The sequence below is a fragment of the Paramormyrops kingsleyae genome, chromosome 16, assembly GCF_048594095.1.
Source record: "Paramormyrops kingsleyae isolate MSU_618 chromosome 16, PKINGS_0.4, whole genome shotgun sequence".
In the NCBI taxonomy this organism is placed as follows: Eukaryota; Metazoa; Chordata; class Actinopteri; order Osteoglossiformes; family Mormyridae; genus Paramormyrops; species Paramormyrops kingsleyae.
In genome coordinates, this window is record NC_132812.1 from 23,234,352 (window position 1) to 23,253,225 (window position 18,874).

The following is an 18,874-nucleotide window of genomic DNA, read 5'->3' on the forward strand; positions in this document are numbered from 1 at the left end:
AGAACGCCGTGTGACTTGGGGAGACCGTGCACGGCCCACGCACACAGAGCAGGTGTAATGTGCTCTTCCAGAGCCCCTCTGCCACCCTCAATCACTTTTACCGCTTCTAATAATGTGCAATTAGCCCATGCGACGTGTGAGTCTTGTTCTGGATGTGAATATAAAGTACTACACTGCTAAGCAAAAATACTTTCCAGATGGTTCCGAGTGTGTACACGGGAAACTTGTATAAATCAAGCGTCTGCTTGAGAATGGAGAGTAGGGACGGGGTGTTGGTTTAGCTGTCGTTGGTTCAGCTTGCGGGGGATTGGTTATCACCACGGGTCCCGGTGTTGCAGGTGAGGCCGTGCCCAGCGAGCGTTGCCAGGACGACCCCCCGCCGTCTCTGGGACCCTGCGAAGTGCCCTGCCCCGGGGACTGTGTGCCAGGAGCCTGGTCTTCCTGGTCGCCCTGCTCACATTCCTGCTCGAGCAGAAACTCGGAGGGCCGGCAGAGCAGAACCCGCACCGTGCTGGCACCGCCCGGCCAAGGTAACGTCACGCTAACGTCACGCTAACGTCACGCTAACGTCCCTAATGTCTCGTTTTTCTTTCTAAGCATAGCGGCTACATCTCCTTATTGTCTCGGTTGCAGTATTGCTCGTATTTTTAAGAAATATTTTAGCGTCAGTAATGGCCTCATTAATACCATTAATAGACGTACTACTGAAATCACATTTTCCACTGACTGCCAAGTAAAATCAGCTGAAGGCATGCGATGAACTCCCATGTTCCAATACACATTCATCTCATAGCCATCCATCCAGCGTCAGGCTGTTGTAGGATCTAAGCAGTGGTGAAAACATAAAAGAGAATCGCCATTACAGGTTATGTTTTTGATAGGCCGCCGTTTAGCCATAACCCTGGCCTCCCAAAAATCCACTCTCATAATTAAAGCTTGTTTTTAGTGACCCCACGAACCTACAGTGTACATTAACCTCTTGGCCACTCGCAGCAGCAGAAAGCAGACCCCCCCCACCCCCCACCACAAAGCCCATCCACTGTGCGGCCTCTGTGCCTTAACCTCCAGTTTAAGCAGGTTTTGATGATTTTCGGGGACTTCTGCGGGATGCCTTAGGCAGCCAGAGGCACTTGATGCATGTAAGGATGGAGGTCCGAGAGCTCGCCGTAACTGCCGAGCGGCGGGGTTGCGAGCGGTTGCTGTGGGGCGCTAACGTCAGCCGGCGGGTGTTTCTCTAACAGCCCAGACAGGAGTGCTAAAGGCGGGGGCCCATTAGTCGCTCTGTTTGTGCGAAAGTGCAGATATGATAACGGCAGTCCGTCCGCCAAACGCGATGCCCAGGATATCGCTTCAGAGACGGTCTGTTACTCGTGCTTGGCTGCTGTCAAACGCTGCGTGGAGGCAGGAAATTATACTGCGGGTAACGCAGACATAAATCATATGTGGTTCATCTCAAATTCTGTGACAAGCAGCAATAATTAAGACTAAAATACCCCCGAATGTCCAGGGACACTGTCCTCCCACAAGGAGTCACATCTCACTTTATTTTCACCACTATTGCCACAGGAAAAACACGGAAATGTGTTTTCCCATTAATTTCCACAGACAGGCTTTTTCTTATTAACATTTCTCAACCCTGTGATGTGTGATTCCTGAAATGCCCGGGTCAGCTTTGTACCTTTGTGAACCAGTCAGTGTTGACCCCAAGGGCTACTTGGGATTAGACTGATGCATATAACACAGCATGTAAACATTAATGATATCAATCTGCAACATCATATTTCTGATTTTTATCTTTTATTGATTATGTTTTCTCATATAGTAAAATATTATCGTAGTGTGGTGGAGATGGACAGGGTTGGCCGATGAGCTCACTGAATTAGATCACCAGTGCCTCATTACGTTAAACAGCATTCTGTGTTGCCTGGAACCTTGGATTCTAGCTGCTGCCCTTCCCTGTATCCCACAGTCTCCCTGGTTCCATCTGCACTCACCCTGTGCTGACGCCTAAATGCCTGTTTTTCATCTCTGTCCCCTAGGTTTTGAAATCTGTCTACAAACAAAGTCCCTATTCCCTGCTCCCTTCCTCCTGTCTCGTGGTTTTATTCGCCACTATGTTCTGAGCAAATCCCACACATTGCTAATGTGTTCAAATAGGGGATGCGCTCATACCTCTAGTGCAGATAGGCCAATCCAGTCCTCGGGGACCAACAGACGGTCCATGTTTTTGCTCCCTCCAACTCCCAGGAGGAGCAAAAATGTGGACTGTCTGGCAGGGAGCTTGGAAGCAGCAAAAATGAGGACCAGATTGGGAAACACTGCTCTAGGGGTTAGTAGGCAGATTAGTTGGCGCGTTATGTGGTTAGTGGAGGTGATAGTTGATGTGTCTCAGCGCTAAGCACTTTTTATACCTGTGTGTCGACCTGATAGCAAAAGCAGTGTTGTTTTGTTTTGTTTGGGTGACAAGTTGTGTTGTTTGTTGGGTCCAGGAGGCAAACATTGCCCTCCAGCCAGCACCCTGGAGGACTGGAGGCCATGTAACCAGCACCCCTGCATTGTGTTCTACTGGGAGGCGTCACCTTGGGGACCCTGTACTGAGGAGCCCTCTGCCAGCGACCCAAACGTCACTAGCAGCTCGGACAGGTCCTCCACCTGCGCTGTCGGCATACAGACCAGGAAGGTGTCCTGTATGAAGATCAATGTGGGGCCGGTGGTCCCAAAAAGGTACCCAAGGTCCTCCTCACGTATGAGGTATATTCTCTGGGGTAGTTTCTTTATTGAAATCAAGAACAGTAGCAGTGGTTCCCAGCAGGTGGCACTATCGAGTATGCAGCTGGTTACTGAATAAAACCCATTGCTAGAATGAATTGTAGAGGGAAGTTTTATGAAAACAGTGCTATTTGTCTGCTTTTCCTGTCAAAACTTTCCGTCACTACTGTGTGCTCAGGCTTGTGCCTGTGGCAGTGGGGCGATACCATTGGTCGAGCCTTTGACGATCCCCTGGATGAAGGAGTCATGTCCTCATTGGGGCTCTCCCATTGGCTAAAAGGGCCATAGCCCTAGCTGAGCCTAAGCTCCTCCTCTAACACCAAATCTTAGCTACAGGCTACGGACAGTCTGCTGTCCAAAAGGACCCATAAAAAGAGCCGGGGTGGCGATGTCGAGTGCCGGGAAGAGCCAGTAGGGGCTATGTTGTAATCCGGGGGGGGGGGGGGGGGGGGCTGGTCTCAGCAAGGCTTTGAAAAGCCACAAAGACGAGGTCGATCTCTGTCTTGATTCCCTGAACGAGTGCTGGGTCTGAGCTGCCATTTCCCCTGATCAGAACCTCCTCCTGACCAGCTGGTAGCAATGACACTCGGCCGCTGAAGTGAGTCCCCGTTGACCTGCCCTGAGTGTACAGTACCTTCCAGTGATTGCTTACACTTCCCATGGTGCTATGATAGCACTGCTCCTTACATTGTAGTTTTTGTCGTGCTGATTCCAGCGCCTTTGTTTTCCTCTACCGTCATTTAAGCCGAAAACTGATTTCAGTTTCCAAGGTAACCGCATATACATTTGATTAATAAAAATATTACGGTTAAGCAACAACACACAAATCCCTGCTTCCCGCTACTTCTGAAGTGCATCCCTACTGTGCTGGTTTCTACTATAATGTCTTGTGTTTCTGTCATTAGGGCCTAGCGCTCCGTTGCCGGGAGACCTGAGTGCTAGTTATACTCAGCAGTATGGAATAAACGTGAAAATGAGTCTGCGCAGTGAAATCAATACCTGTGGTCTAGCTGCAATGTGCCATTTCAAATCGGGAAGTAGTGCCTAATTTTAAACAAAGTGAGAAATTGTTAAATGATGCTATTCTGAGTAAACTCATCACAGATGTCATTCAGTGTGACTAAGACAATAGGGTGAATTTCTCCGTAACAAATTTAATTGAGCCTGTTCAGTGTAGGTATGTAACATATAAATGCAAAGCCAATAATTCTGTTTATGCTAAATCTCACTGAATGAATTGGATGTCAGCTATGATACATTAAAAGAAGCTGTTTACTCTGTATTGTTTGGTCATCATAAGGTTGGAATTTTGCGGAGAGAAAGAATTTATCCATGCAATTTTTTCAGATTGCATTAAAAAGTCTAAAGGTTTGTTGTTAAAAAAAAAAGGTTTTTGTTGGAAATAATCCAAATATATATTTTCTGTATTTTTAAAAATGTTCTTATATTCTGTGCATGCGAATCCCATTACAGCCTCTTGCTGACCTGGTGAGAGTGTGCGGATGTTTTCGTTAGATGACCACCGCATTCATAAGTCGGGTGCCGTCGGGGACACAGAAACATGGTTAATGAACCACGCTTGACCAAACGGGGAATCACGCAGCAAGGCAAACATGCGGCGTTGCATGCAGCCCCTGCTCTGTCAACATGAGACTGCACCTCCCTCAGTTTCTCTGCAATTTCCCGTCCTGGAAGCTCCTTTATTCCTGCTTAGGGGAAGAGAGCCTGAATCGGATAGGATCTCGGCATGGAGACTAGGAACTCATTAACCTTATTCTGACTGCAAACAAAAGATGCCTGGCTGTCTTTGTGCAAGCACCAGTGGGGGCCCTGGCTGTCTCACTTGCGTGACATGCTTCTCACGCCTAAGTGTGTTTGCCGTGGCTGTTGTCGCCTCTGCGGGCCGCCAACACGTTTCACCAGGAGTGATTATTCGCAAAGATCCACAGTGACCTTTCAGGCTCAGCTTTTTTTTCCCTACAATGAAATAAAACTTGAAACATGATCTTAATTTCTTACATCTCTGTAAAGAAAGTTAGGGCTGTCAAAACGGGGAGTCTTGTTGAAGCATAGCTTTATTCATGATGGGCTAAGAGGTGTGATTTGAGGTTTTCTTTGAAGTATTTTATACCAAAAAAAAACAGCTTTTCAACGTGATTTACTTGTTTCTATTTCATGTCAGATTTGCGGTAGTGCTCCAGATAAGCCCCTCCCACTAAACCTGATTTCTTATTTGCACTGCGGATTGTACCGGCCGGAAACCCCACAGATCTGTGGAAGCCCGGCTGGGCACGGTGTGCTCGAACCCTCCCCATCACAACACTATGCGGGCATTTATGCTAGAGAGCTCCCTATTGCACCTGTGGTATGACACAGCTCTGGTTTAAACCGTAATCTGAGGCGTACATTTGCTTAGCTTCTCAAGTCTCTGACATAGTTTAACAGCCTTCATAGATGTGTCTGCATATGTTAGCAACACTGCTGTTCTCAAGGGGTCAATCAGTACTTACAATCAGTGCTCTTACATCCTGCACAGCTCTTTATATGTTGTTTTTTAATGGGAATCGGCTCTTAAAGGTGCAGCGTCAATGCAGTGGCTGCAGGGGCTTCAAGAAGCATTTCTCATGTCTCCTGGAAGCTGTACAGTTTGCCCTCATGGGACCCGGTGTTGTTTTTGCATCCATCTGAGACAGCGTCTGATCAGATGGGGTCGAGAGCTGACCGGGAGCTGACGAGTGGGGACAGGGTGACTCCGGTGGGTCTGGCTTTCGTCACAGACAGCCCAGTGTTTACCATGCTTAGGACAGGAAATACTCAAACTGTCTCAGCTGTCCTACTTAAAACATCATGGCCCTGCCACTGTAACTCTTGATGTTATTTCACTGCATTTCTGTTTTTAAAAACTCTTCACCTCTTGGGGTGCGTAGCACATGCTAATAGTGGGAAGTATTATTGCTATTTCTGGGTAAAGACTCAGCCATTATGACATAAAATATACTTGAATTCTTACTGATCCTTTTCCCTCCAATCCCCAAACTGCAGACAGAAAAGAAGCCGTATATGTACCGTCGCCTGTGGCTTTATGTTTGTTATGAATCATTAGACAAACTTTCATTAAGATATACTTAGAAATGCCTTGTGTTTATCTGAGTGTTTTAAACGGAGTATTTTTTCCACATCAGCCAGGGCTAAGGTTTCATTGCCTTTCGATTTAAGATGATTGATGAGACCGATACTCTGACACCATTTTTCTTGAAGATCTGGCCGCCCCCTCTGCCTTCGTACTATGACAGCTGCTGCAGCAGAACAGCACAAACAGCAGTAAATACCGTCCAAGTGCTTCTGGGTGGTATTTGCTGAGACTGGATTAAAAGGGCAAGCTCTTGCTTTTATTCAGCGATTCTGCCTTTTTCCCATTTCTATAATGGAGGAGATGAGGACGCCTTCGCCACATCGCGGTCGTCATGCTTCTGCTCTGTTCCGCCCACAAGCTGTGGTTTTAACAAGCTGTCACCTGATGGTTACCGGCTGGTCTCTGTGGAAATGAGCTGCTGGGAGAACCTAGCCCTCTCTCTCTCACACACACGCACACACACACACAGACACACACACACGCACGCGCGCGCATGTAGGGTATACATATCCTTATAGGGACCGCTTATTCATTTCAATGGGAAAAATGCTAACGCTAACTATGACAACCTTAACCCCTACCCTGCCCTAACCATAACCATAATTAACCTAACACACACACAAACACACGCATGCACACACACACACATACACACACAGACACACTCACACACACACACACACAGCTGAGTTTTTCTGGCCTTCCCATTGCCAATTTAACCCATAACTAACTAAACTCATAACTCAAAAGAATCCCAATAGTCAGCAAATTTCGACTCTTTTAGTTTATAATTTGTTAAGCAGATAAAGTTGCATTTGGCTTGTGGGGTCCCCCCCCCCTTGCACAATCTCAGGTTTGTTTTTCAGGTTTCGCCTCTCAGTACACCTACATACTGTACTGTACAAATGAGCACGTTGGATTATATAACAGAATTAGTCCTTAAAAATGGAAAGGTAAACATTCAGTCAGTAACAGCTTAAGACTCTTCTGGGCTCTGTGCTCTCAGCTGCGTGACGGTAAGAATTCCAGTTGAATTAGCGGTTTGACAGCTGTGTAACAGCAGAGGTGCGTTAGTCGTACCACGCTAATGCTGGATTTGTAATGATGCAGCACGGCTCTCGCACAGCGGCCACACAGATTCTGCAAATGGGTCGCCTTTTTCGCTGCATTCTGTTCCAATATTCTCATTTGGAGACAGGTCTTTCATTTCACATGCTCAAGGTTGTGCCTTTACTTCACCAGTTAATTGGTTAGCCATACGTGCTAATTTAGCCCATCCATTTTCTATACCTGCTTGTCTTAACCAGGGTTGTGGAGACTAATTTAGCCGCTCATGCTAATTTTACCGTACGTGCTAATTTAGCCACTGTGCTCCTGATGGACGTTTAACATTCAGGGAAGATGCATTCGTGTTAGCATTAGCTTCATTGTCACATGCCCAGAGTACCTCCGTCAGTCCTCAGGATACTTGGGCTTAAAACCGCCCCATGGCTCAAAACCCTTTACTTATAATCTAAGCAGGGTTGCCAACCTTTGTTCAGTTGGCTGGAGTGAGATTTTCAACTCCAGACAAGTCTGCATGCACATTTACATGTATGTAAATGTACATGTCAGTAGGGTTTGCAAACCACCCTGGCACTTTTGATGCACGCCAGATGCATGAGAGTTAGCAACCCTGCTCAAAATAACCTCCGGGCTGAAGTTTCCCCACACCACGCTGCCTCGGGAGTGAGCCTCAGAGTGTCCGCTGCCTGTCACAGGTGCCCGGAGTCGTCTCGCCCCGACGCCACGCGGCCCTGCCTCCTGCCCTGCAGGCGAGACTGCATCGTGACGGCCTTCAGCGAGTGGACGTCCTGCCCGTCCGGCTGCCAGCCAGGTATGCAGCTGTCAGGCAGCTCCGTGTCAGCGTGGCCTCCCCGGGGCTGCGTCTGGAGCGAGGCGTGCATGTAGCGTGTCGTGGCAGCTTCCCGGGCAGAACACGTGCAATGTGGATGAACACGGCACCTCATATAGATGGCTGATCACACTGTGAATATGCCCAGGATTATGAATTCAGACCTATACAGGAATAAATGTCATCGTATGGCCTCATATTCTTTAGTTTATACTGGAATATTTTATATATATATATATATATATATATATATATATATATATATATATATATATATATATATATATATATATATATATATAATGCTTAGAGGTAGGTCAGGGTGAAGAGGATCTTTACAACAATTTTCATTTATTTGACAAATTTACATATGCTAATCAAATGTTTTATTTACTTTTTAATATAATTTTATGCATGCTGGTTATTAATTATGATATTTGTATTCAGGCTCATTATAGAGAAGCTGCACATTTTATGGGCTCAGTGCAATGTGACTGTTGAGCACGTAGCCTTGTGGAGCGATATCTGATTTTTTTGTAGTGAGGATGCTCTATGTTATTGGCTCCGATGTGGCTGTGATTCTTTCTCAATTCCATTGTCCTCCATTGTGAATAATCAGTATTGTGCAGTTGTGTGTCAGGTGCAAGACAAATGAGGACAAATGAGTTTATCAGCTTTCTCAGCTCCGCATTCATGATCAGAATGACGTATGTTGTTGTTGTTGTTTGTTGTTTGTGTAAGGGGGTTTGTATATGTTTATATTACATCTGGTGTATTTTGTTTGGTTAGGTTGTCATTGTTGGGATTAGAGTTTTGCCCATAGAAATGAATAGACGGTGCACACAAGGATATTAATACAAATGTATGTGTGTGTGTGTGTGTGTGTGTGTGTTAAAGAGAGAGAGAGTGTGTGTGTATGTGGTCTGGGAAACAGGGTATCTGTACTGCTCGTGAAAATGGCCCCATTTAAAATTCAGGAGCTGTCCTGGTTTTTGTTATGGCAGGCATTTGCTGCCTTTGTGGTCCTTGCACTGACAGGAAATTTTGTCTGCCCCTTTCTCTCCCTCCCTTCCTCTGCCTCTATCTTTCTATGTTCCTCTCTTTTACTCTTTCATAGTCAACAGCACTATGACCACCCAATCACGGTACAGAATCATCATGCAGAAATCAACCAACGGGGGACAGGAATGTCCGGACACTCTTCACGAGGAAAGAGAGTGCGAGTCACTTCCTGTGTGCCCGACCTACAGGTGACCAAGTTATAAATCCACACAGAGTTTTGCCCAGCAGGTGGCACAGTGCCTAAGGAAGGTAGCCTGCTAACTAATACTGTTCCACTAAGTGAAAACTGATGCTGTATCCAAGGTGCTTTCACTGAATTGTTTCAGTGAATCAGAAACGGTTATGGTTTAAAATTTGCTTTGGAAGCATAATAAATAAATCCATCATAATAATAATGCACAAGCATTTGTAGAAAAATCTGTTTTAGGGAATAGAACGAAATTACGTGTTGGCCAAGCCCCAAGAATAACTTGCGTGCAAATATCACGGCGTTTATTTGGGGCGATGCTGACCGCTCTTAATCCCTCCGTCTCTGTCGTCTGGATCTTTTCGCAGATGGAAGATACACAAATGGCACCAGTGTACGCTGGTGCCGGACTCGGTCCAGCAGGGACTCACAGGGGTGGGAGAGTCGTGTGGCCGTGGGCTAGAAATTCGAGGTAAGAGAGAGACTTTAGTAGATGGTTTATTTGTGTATTTGTGTTACCATCTCCTTTGCACAAGCCGATGCTCTGAATGTACCATTTTATACATTTCTGTCACCTTCCTTCCAAATCTCTGCTTGTCGCTCAGCACATACGGTAAGTCAGCCGGCTCTTATTTTGAACCCAGACGGCACAATGAGAGCTGCTCTTCGATCAGCTCTCATTGTGCCAGATTCCACGGAGCCCGGTGCCCTTTCCTCACACGCGCACGTGAATGTGCACACGCCCCCGGCCTGACGTCTACACTCTCGAGCCAGCGGGGGCACACGCGCCAAGTCTGATGCTGGAGCAGGACAGCTGTGTCAAAAGGGTCAGGCACAGTTTAAAGCGCTGGGTGTCCCTCGGTGCCAGCGAGAAACCTCCTCGCGCTGCTGATTTATGGGGGCGGCTGGAGTGAATTATCGCCCTCATTCTGAGAAGGGAAATTGCTTCACTGGTCTGAAGCTCGGCGCCACAGAAAGAAATCCAACAGTCCTCCTCCCCCCATGCCCCCACCCCCCCTCAAATTAAAACCCTTTTAGATCCATTTGTTATGGAAAAACATTTTGTTTTCTCCGAATTCCATGCAGAGAAACTTGGTGTGTAGAGATGCAGGTAACCACACGTTGCCCTCTGAAAACCACCTCTGACTCCAGATAAAATGCCTGGCATTTACTCAGCTCATCCATCCATCAATCCATTTTTATAACTGCTTGTCTTATTCAGGGTTGTGGGGGGGGGGGGTTAGTCCCATGACAATATGGGGAAGACATGCAAACTCCACACACATTGAGCCTTGACTTGAACCCAGGTCCCAGTGGTGCCAGACAACAGCACTAACCTCTGCACCACTGCCACCCCCCTCGTTTGCTCACTTATATTTCCTATTTTTCAGGATGTTTTAGCTTTGCCTTCATGCAACTTTTAAGTCAAACATTCTTGCTGCCAGTTTGTCTAAATTCTTAGCTGCTACGAGGAAATCATTCAAAATTAATGCTATACCCTAATGGTTTAGATGCATTTTTTTCTGAGTATTTTTCTGTTGGCATTTTTCTGACTTATCTCATCTTGTGAAGTAAATGAAATTTCAGGTATCTCAAGGTGCATTAGATACAAATAGTTTCCTCAGCACACTGAAACAGTTTATAGAGAAACGGATTCTCATTAAAATTAAAGGAAAACGATGGATTTATGCAGCAAGGGATTCCTTGACCTTCAGAGTAACCTCAGACTCAAGGGATATTAATCATATCAAGTCGCATAAAGCAGAATAAGTTGATTTAAAAATGTATTTCTGTAGGTTCCTGTCAAGCCTTACAAGTCTAAAGGACAACAGAAAAAAAATGACCCCCGTGTCCTTTTGAGTGACGATTCTCATTATATTCACTTTCCATTTATAAAAACGAAGAATTTGCCTTGGAGAAGCGTGCCGTCATTTGGGCGAGATGCAGTCGCGTCTTCATTAATATTTGTCACACTGTTGAACGAGGAGACTGGCATTGTGAACTTGGCGATCACCATGAAAGTCAGGACCAGATCTGAGTTCTGCTGGTGGCATCAGTCAGACGGGTCGGTCCAGCAAGTTTTTTAGCTACAGTACAAGCCGTCCCCAGCTTATGAATGTGGTCCGTTCTCTAAGTCTTTCTTTAAGTCAAATTTGTAGGTAAGATGCTTAGTAATGCTGCATACAATAACAATAATAATTATACAGTAATAATGAAAGTAGCTCCATATGGTAGCATACTATACTTCGAGCTAATGAACCGCTGAAGTCACACAATGTTTTCATGAGCGTGACAAAGTGTGTACGTGCGTCATTACGAACCATTGAATTTAACTTACATTTATAATATATTAGACTTTATGGTGGTAATCCATGCAGGGACCATAATTCCAGATATTTTATGGGTTCCACTGAAATACAGGTAGCTGATTATGAGAAAGACCTTGGTGTGTATATTGATGCTTCCATGTCCCACTCTCGCCAGTGTGGGGAAGCAATAAAAAAGGCCAATAGGATGTTGGGTTACATTTCTAGGTGTGTGGAGTTTAAGTCAAGGGTGGTGATGCTACGATTATATAATTCCTTGGTAAGACCCCACCTAGAATACTGTGTGCAGGTTTGGTCACCATAACTTAAGAAGCACATTGCTGCCTTAGAAAAGGTGCAACGGAAGGCTACGAGAATGATTCCTGGACTTAGAGGAATGTCTTATGAGGAGAGGTTAGCTGAGCTGAATCTGTTCAGCCTCAAGCAAGGGAGACTAAGGGGGGACATGATCCAGGTATATAAGATTCTAACGGGTCTGGTTGCTGTTCTGCCAAATGGCTGTTTCAATATTAGTTTAAATACTAGAACTCGTGGCCATAAGCAGAAATTAGCGGGAGAACGTTTTAAAATGAATTTGAGGAAGCACTTCTTTACACAGCGTGTAGTCAGAGTATGGAATAGTCTTCCTGCTAGTGTAGCGGAAGCTAAAACCCTGTGTTCCCTTAAATCAGAGCTAGATAAGATTTTAACAACTCTGAGCTATTAGTTAAGTTCTTCCCAAACGAGCTTTATAAATTTCTTATGTTCTTATGGTCCATTCCTAAGTACAAGTTGTCCGTAAGTTCTTAAGCCAGGAACTGCCTGTGTTTTACCTGAATTGTAAACCACGCGTACAGGTCATCGGCATTCAGGGTCTTTGAGGATTGCAGACTATGCAAAGACGCAGTTCTGCGATTGTCCTCTATATGGCCCAACACACCAGCATGGCATTCTGGAAACCGAGGTGCGTCCGTAGCATGCCTGTGGATGGTGTCCATGAGCAGAGCCTCATCCCGCCGTTTAAGAGACGACCTGCCAGCCAGTGCAGCTTATGGTTCCTGTACAGACATCACTTACCTCCTCTCCCATCTAAAAAGGAGGGCTTGTGAACTGTGTGTGCAGGTCGTTCAAGGTGAGCCATCGTGTTACTATCAGTAAAGTAGTCAAAAGAGAGAAAAGTTGATGCTAGTGTAGAATGAGGAGCCTATTATGAAAGTTAACTTTTGATACCTAGAAAGCTACACAGCTCCTGACCTCAGTCTCTTATTGCAACTCTATAAATCTCATTAGAGGAACACGCTTTGCATGGGGTCCAGCACACGAGGTTCTAATCCACGGAAGCTCTTCCACTCCCCATTCTACTGCCACATGCATCTATTTTGTATTCATTTGTGCTGCTAATTTGAAATAGTAAAAAGTGTCAATTAAAACCTGTCTATCTTCACAGTTGGAATAGGTGCAGAGGCTCAGTTTGAGAGAAACGCTTCCCGCAATGTCCTCGGTACTAAATCAGCAGAATATGTCAGCTGCCGTAGTAACTGCATTATTAAGGACAATTCCTGTCACAAACTGAGAAGAGCAAAGACGTTAACAATCTGAGAAGAAGGCGAGGAAGAATCTTGTTACAGAGACCAGGGAAGGGATAAATAATTGTTCTATAAATGTGCCGTTCTCCTCTGCAGGAACAGAATAATGTCACCACTGTCAGATCCCACCAGGCTCGCCCGCTATGCCAGAAAAACTCAAAATATCGCACACAAGATACGTGTCAAGTGAATTAGTCATAAAACACAACAATCCCATTGTTGTCATTAGATCCCACAGCAAGCTGGAGATTAATCATTCGGACTCTGTCAGTCCTTAAAAATAATATGCACGTTTGGGTATCGGTACACCTATTCTCTCCGAATAACATTTTCTTTTTTTCTGCGATGGGCTGGAACATCATGTAACGCGGAGCTGACGAGTGATACAATCTGCTCTTAGTCATCTGGTGTCCTTCTTCCCCAGTGTCACGTGCAGTCATCCCTTTGCCATAACTGCAATTTATATGAAGAATATGGTTGAGTGATCAGCAGGACCACAAGGGAATAACACATTTCCATAACGCGATCCACAAGCTACTGGTCTCTCTGCTACAGCAACGCTTACTACACATCTACTTCGGTTCATGTTGTGCACAGTGGTGCCTTGCAATTGCTATTAACCCTGACTAAACCCACAGGACTGAGTCTTTTATGGACACAGAAAACATCAAAGCTTAATTTCTCTGAACAGCAAGAAAAATTTACATAAATGTGCTTATGCTTAAACAGCAGGTGCCTTGCATGGGGCTAATGAGTTTTGGGGTACTGATTAAAATCACAGGTTTTGTGGTGAACGGGGAATGTGCCTCTTAATGTTGAATTACATTCATGTGGGGGCTGGCATTTATCCAGCAGTGCCCCCCCCCCCCCCCCCCCCCTCCTCCGCAATATCCACATGAAACCTACACATGGTTGGAAACTTCAGGAGATGTTCATCAAAGGCCGGTGAGGCCTCATAGATAAGCACCAAGCTGTGCGTTTGCTCCTCCCACAGAGCGACTAACCCGTTGGGTCTCTTCCATCTGCCACCCACACTGCCTCAACTGCACACAGCACGACACGGGAGGTCCCAGTCGGAGGGCCAGATTTAAAAGTCAAATGCAAATCGATAGAACGTGTTGTGAGCCCATGTTCAGGTACATGATTCATTGGAGAAATGCGGGACAGGGTGAGATTGTAGGCTAACAATGCGACGGCCCCAGAGAGAAGGCAGTCGCTGGGTTTATGTTCCGAAACGGCCGGCTGCATATGAACGCCAGACTTCTTATTCCGGAACAGTCCCTCACTCTGTTATAATCCATGCAGCAGTGTATCGCTGCAGTCACTCGCCACTTTACTGTATCTCACTGCATGTTCTAATGGTGCACAGAAGGGACACTGGGGTTGGTTGCTTGATCATACATTTAAGACACTTCAGCAGCTCACCCAGGCTGTTGCCCCCCCCCCCCCCCCCCACTCAACGATCTTAAGGCTCCTACTAAAAGGCCACAGATTAATGAGTACATAGATACCAGTCTCCCCCACTACAGAATTGTACTTAATGTCTACTTTTTCATTCCTCTCTTGTGCTTTTTGTTGTTATTTATTGTTCCCTGCACATGTCTTATGAGTCTGTGGTGTAACTGGCAATTAAGAATCTCGCTGCACTTTGGTACATGTGGCAACAGAACCTCTCATCCTTGAACATTAGTTATAATACAGCAGTGTTTCCCAATCCGGTCCTTGGGGACTCACAGACAGTCCACGTTTTTGCTCCCTCCCAGCTCCCATGCAAAAATGTGGACTAACAGGGAACTGGGAGGGAGCAAAAACGTGGACCGGATTAGGAAACACTGGAATACAGCAGTCATCCATTTCAGGTGTCTGTCTGGCTGATACATTTTACCCACTGGTGGTCTTTTAGCTACAAGCTGTCCCCAGCTTATGAATGTGGTCCGAAATCTCCTTAGCTTCTTGTCTTTATGCAGTTCACATGGGGCACCTACTGTAATAGTGTAATAAGTCTCTAAATTAATGTCTGCTCAGTTAATGAAGAAGAAGGACCCTGAACCTTTGTTTTAGGTGGGTAACCCTTTGAAGGCGCATCCCACAGAGTCTGCGTGAACGACCACATGCGTTAGCTGCCTCTGACAGCCCCCCTGTCACTGTCTGGTGGGCAGGACCTGGAGTGGGGGGCTGCCTGGGCGTACATGGGTGGTTTGAGTGGCAGACTGACACCCCATCCCCCCCCCCCCTTACAGGTGTGGCATGTGTTGGGGAGGATGAGGAGCTGGCGAATGTGACGGAGTGTCTCCAGTGGGCTGGGGCCATGCCCCCCCGGGCAAGGCCCTGCTGGGTGCCCTGCAAGGACGACTGCACCCTCAGCAGCTGGTCAAAGTTTACAGACTGTGCCGACTGCGGAGGCTGGCGCACCAGGAAGAGGACACTCACAGGTGACCGGTCCCTGACGTAGCCCTGTTCTCCTTTTTACTTGCCTCTGATAGGCTCTGCTTCTTTTACTCGCATCTGATAGGCTCTGCTTTTTTTATCTGCCTCTGATAGGCTATGTGTCTTTTACTCACCTCCAATAGGTTCTGCCTCATTTACTCGCCTCTGAAAGGCTCTGCCTCTTCTTCCTTCCTCGGATAGGCTCCGCCTTTTCTGTTCACCTGTGTCATGCTCATCTGCCTCTTTTTTTCCCCCGCACTGGCGCAAAATCGTATAATCGTACAAGCGCGCACACTCACACGTCCGGATTTTTATTCAGTTACCATCACACTCCCCACCGTTAGATGTGATGTTCACGAGAAATCATGATTAATGTTTTGCAGCTGGCTAATCTCACCTGCTCCCTGTCGCTTCTTAGCTGACGTGCCAGAAAACAATTCCTCATATGTCACTCGCCCGGCAGTTCGAGTCGTTAAACCTTCTCAGGCTCACCGACGCAGTAAAACACCATCGGCACATTCATATGACTGACGCTGCGGCGCGGGCTAGTCGAAATTGGCTCTTGAATCAGTAAAATGTTGGCATGACGTTTAGGCACTTGCCATCCGCACCCCCCCTGTGCAGCATAATAGCCCCGTTCCTCTCTAGACTGGAGCCCCACGGCATCCCGTCAGGTGTAAATGAGGCTCCAGCCATCGCTTCCATGGGCCTGTGATCCCTGCTGTTCAATTTGGATGACAAACCCTCTTGCCTGGATCGCGCGGTGCCACTCTGTACCGAGAATGATATACCATTTGTCTTCATAAATATTAGATCGGTTGCCTCGGGGCCTGAGCAAATCTTCCCCGTCTTCGTCCATGAGGCTGTTAAACGAAGACATAAATTAGTCTTGTATGTTTAGTCAAAATCAGTGAGATTGAAAAAGTCAGCTCTGCCATCTCAGTGCGTCTTATCTCTGCGTGTTTTTATTTCTGCCAAGGCACAGAGGTTTTCCCCTCGGGAATCTGAGAAGTACATCTCACGTCCATTAGAAAGCCGGCGCGTGGGCATTTATCTGCCAAATGCGGCCTGGAAAAAGACCAAATTAGATTCGGTGACATAAAAAGAGCACGCGTGTCCTGTTTTGTGAATCGTCTCGTTTCACTGAGAATACTGAGCTTTTCGCAAACTGGGCCTCTGACCTGTTCTCAGATGGATGGTATATCTGAGGATGGAGGCCCCCGCCCCACCTGAGATGGGGCTGAAATAAAGGCAAAAAGGGGATTAAAAAGAAACTTGTCCACTGAGTTTTGTCTATGTTAACAGATTATCTGCTGGAAACATTCGGACGGGAGATTAGAGCGTCGTCTTTGTGCCTCATTAGGAGTCTTGTCCCTCAGCATGTTCTCAAGCATTAGTGCTTCTTATCTCAAAGTGTCTCTCTGGGTTAAAGCAGTGTGTGTGTTTTTTTTTTTTTTTTGGAGATGACATTTTGCATCGAGCACACTGTGGAGATACTTTGGGGTTTGATATTTGGCTTGCCCTCTGTGCGCCCTGAGCGCCAGCCCTCGTCACCGTGAGGAGAACACGGGGGTCACCTCACGGTGGGCGTCACGCATCCCGCAACGAGCCGCTCCTCCCAGCTGGGCCACCGTGCGAAAGTCGACAGCATCGGCAACATTTATTGATTTGTTGTGCGGTGGGAGATGGACGTGTGAAATATTTAGCTGGATTTTATAATTAGAGCCTGAGAAACAGTGACGTGTTGGTATGAAAGGGGTGGGGGGGGGGGGGGGGCAGAAAATCAGAAGGCAGCAAAGCAGAGGGGTGGTAGACAGGGGGCGGACTGCAGCACGGTGACTGCGATTTCGCCCAATACGCGCGTTTTACGGCAGGGCCGGCTCCGGACTACGGAAACAGGTGGCAGCTTTTTCGGCACTCTGTGGGAGCCGTGGGGCACCCGCAGAGAGGGAGGGGGGCGAATGCGACGCCCTCGCCGGCCACTCCATCTGACGGTCCTGGAGGCAGGACATGCCGGCGAACACGCTTCTGACAGCCGCGTTCAGCCGGTGTAAACATTTACGGACATACGCGGCTGACCTGGAACTCGAAGCCGTGCCGTCAGGCAGCTGCCACCAGCCCCGGTCATGTGATGCTGGAGAGGGCGATGTGCGCCGTGCCAGGCGGGCAGCCATTACCCTCTCATTAGGGTGATGGGGCGGCAGATGGAGGCGCGGGGGGGGCGGCGCAGGTCGACATGCTGCGGGTCGGTCTTGCTGGAGCTCTTGGCCTGAGTCCCGGCGGTCTAGACGGACATGGCGGTCGTGACGCCACCCAGCTCTTGGCCGAAAGCGCGGACATCTCCGCCCGCCATTCTGTCAACCTTTTAGGGGGCTTTAAAAATCATGAGCAGGTGTATGTGGGTGGTTTGGTGTGTAACTACCATTCACGCCTCAGACCTTCCCATCCAGGGTGGTTTGATTAGAGAAATACTGTGTGCGTGTGTGTGTGTGTGTGTGTGTGTGTGTGTCACACTGTGTATGTGTGCGCACGGCAAATATGTTGGGTATGTGTGATTAGTTGGATGAATGTTACATTATTTCGCTAATTTGGAACTGTGCTTTTGCGACTGGTGTATTTTTCACCTAAGAAGTGCATTTAAATGCCCCAGATGAAACATTATGTGGTAATGGATCCCCAGGGAACTCTGGAATAGTGTTAAATTACGCTTTTTACAGCTCAGTGACTCACCATTTCTGTCATTTCTACAGCATGAGTATTTGAAGAGTATTCAAAGTGTATCTGCCTGTTTCCTTTGGCTTTTGACCCACTTGTGAAAACAAGGTAGGATGAGTGACAGTTTGGGAGTTTACACTTTAATGCCGGGACAGAGTACAAAAGGGCAGCTGTGAATCTCCAGAACGTTCCAGTGAGATTGTTGGAGCCATCAAGTAACAAATGTGGCCCCCCATCAGTCTTCCTCATCCCCCCCCCCCCCATCTCCCCATCCTCTTTAACAGGCCGGAGCAAGAAACAGCCGAAGTGCCAGAGGTCTGAGCTGTACCCGCTGGTGGAGACGGAGCCATGTCCCTGCACAGACTTCCGGGCCCAGCCACGGGGGAACTGGTCCTCCTGCGTGCTGCCGGAGAGCCGGGGCTGGCGGGCGCAGCGCGAGCTGCACGAGTGTGGCCAGGGCCTGCGGCACCGCGCCGTAGCCTGCACCGACCGCGACGGCCGGCTGGTCGACCCTGCCCTCTGCGGTGGCTCAGGTGCGTTTTCCGGGGGCGGGTCTTTACGAGGCTCCCCTGTGCGATTGGCTGAGAATGTAGCATCGCCCTTTATCCAATTCCCCGAAGGCGGGTCTTTACGAAGCTCCCCTACATGATTGGCTGAGGGTCTAGAGAGGCCGTTTAGCCAATAACCTGAGGGCGTTTTTTTACGAATTTCCCCTACGTGATTGATTGAGGGTCTAGAGAGGCCGTTTAGCCGATACCCCGAGGGAGGTTTTTTACGAAGCTCCCCTGCATGACT

The 18,874-nt window shown here is 47.4% G+C and overlaps 1 protein-coding gene across 2 annotated transcripts in view; it reads left to right on the forward strand.

Moving 5' to 3' along the window:
• LOC111858403 (thrombospondin type-1 domain-containing protein 7B-like) overlaps positions 1-18,874 on the forward strand; it is a 123,368-nt gene that overhangs the window by 81,852 nt on the left and 22,642 nt on the right. For both annotated transcript variants that reach the window (XM_072700533.1, XM_072700532.1), the window contains exons 8-14: positions 339-530; positions 2,490-2,724; positions 7,663-7,778; positions 8,914-9,046; positions 9,414-9,517; positions 15,178-15,369; positions 18,364-18,612. In XM_072700533.1, the coding sequence (XP_072556634.1) occupies positions 339-530; positions 2,490-2,724; positions 7,663-7,778; positions 8,914-9,046; positions 9,414-9,517; positions 15,178-15,369; positions 18,364-18,612 (1,221 nt within the window). The remainder of the gene's footprint in view (positions 1-338; positions 531-2,489; positions 2,725-7,662; positions 7,779-8,913; positions 9,047-9,413; positions 9,518-15,177; positions 15,370-18,363; positions 18,613-18,874) is intronic.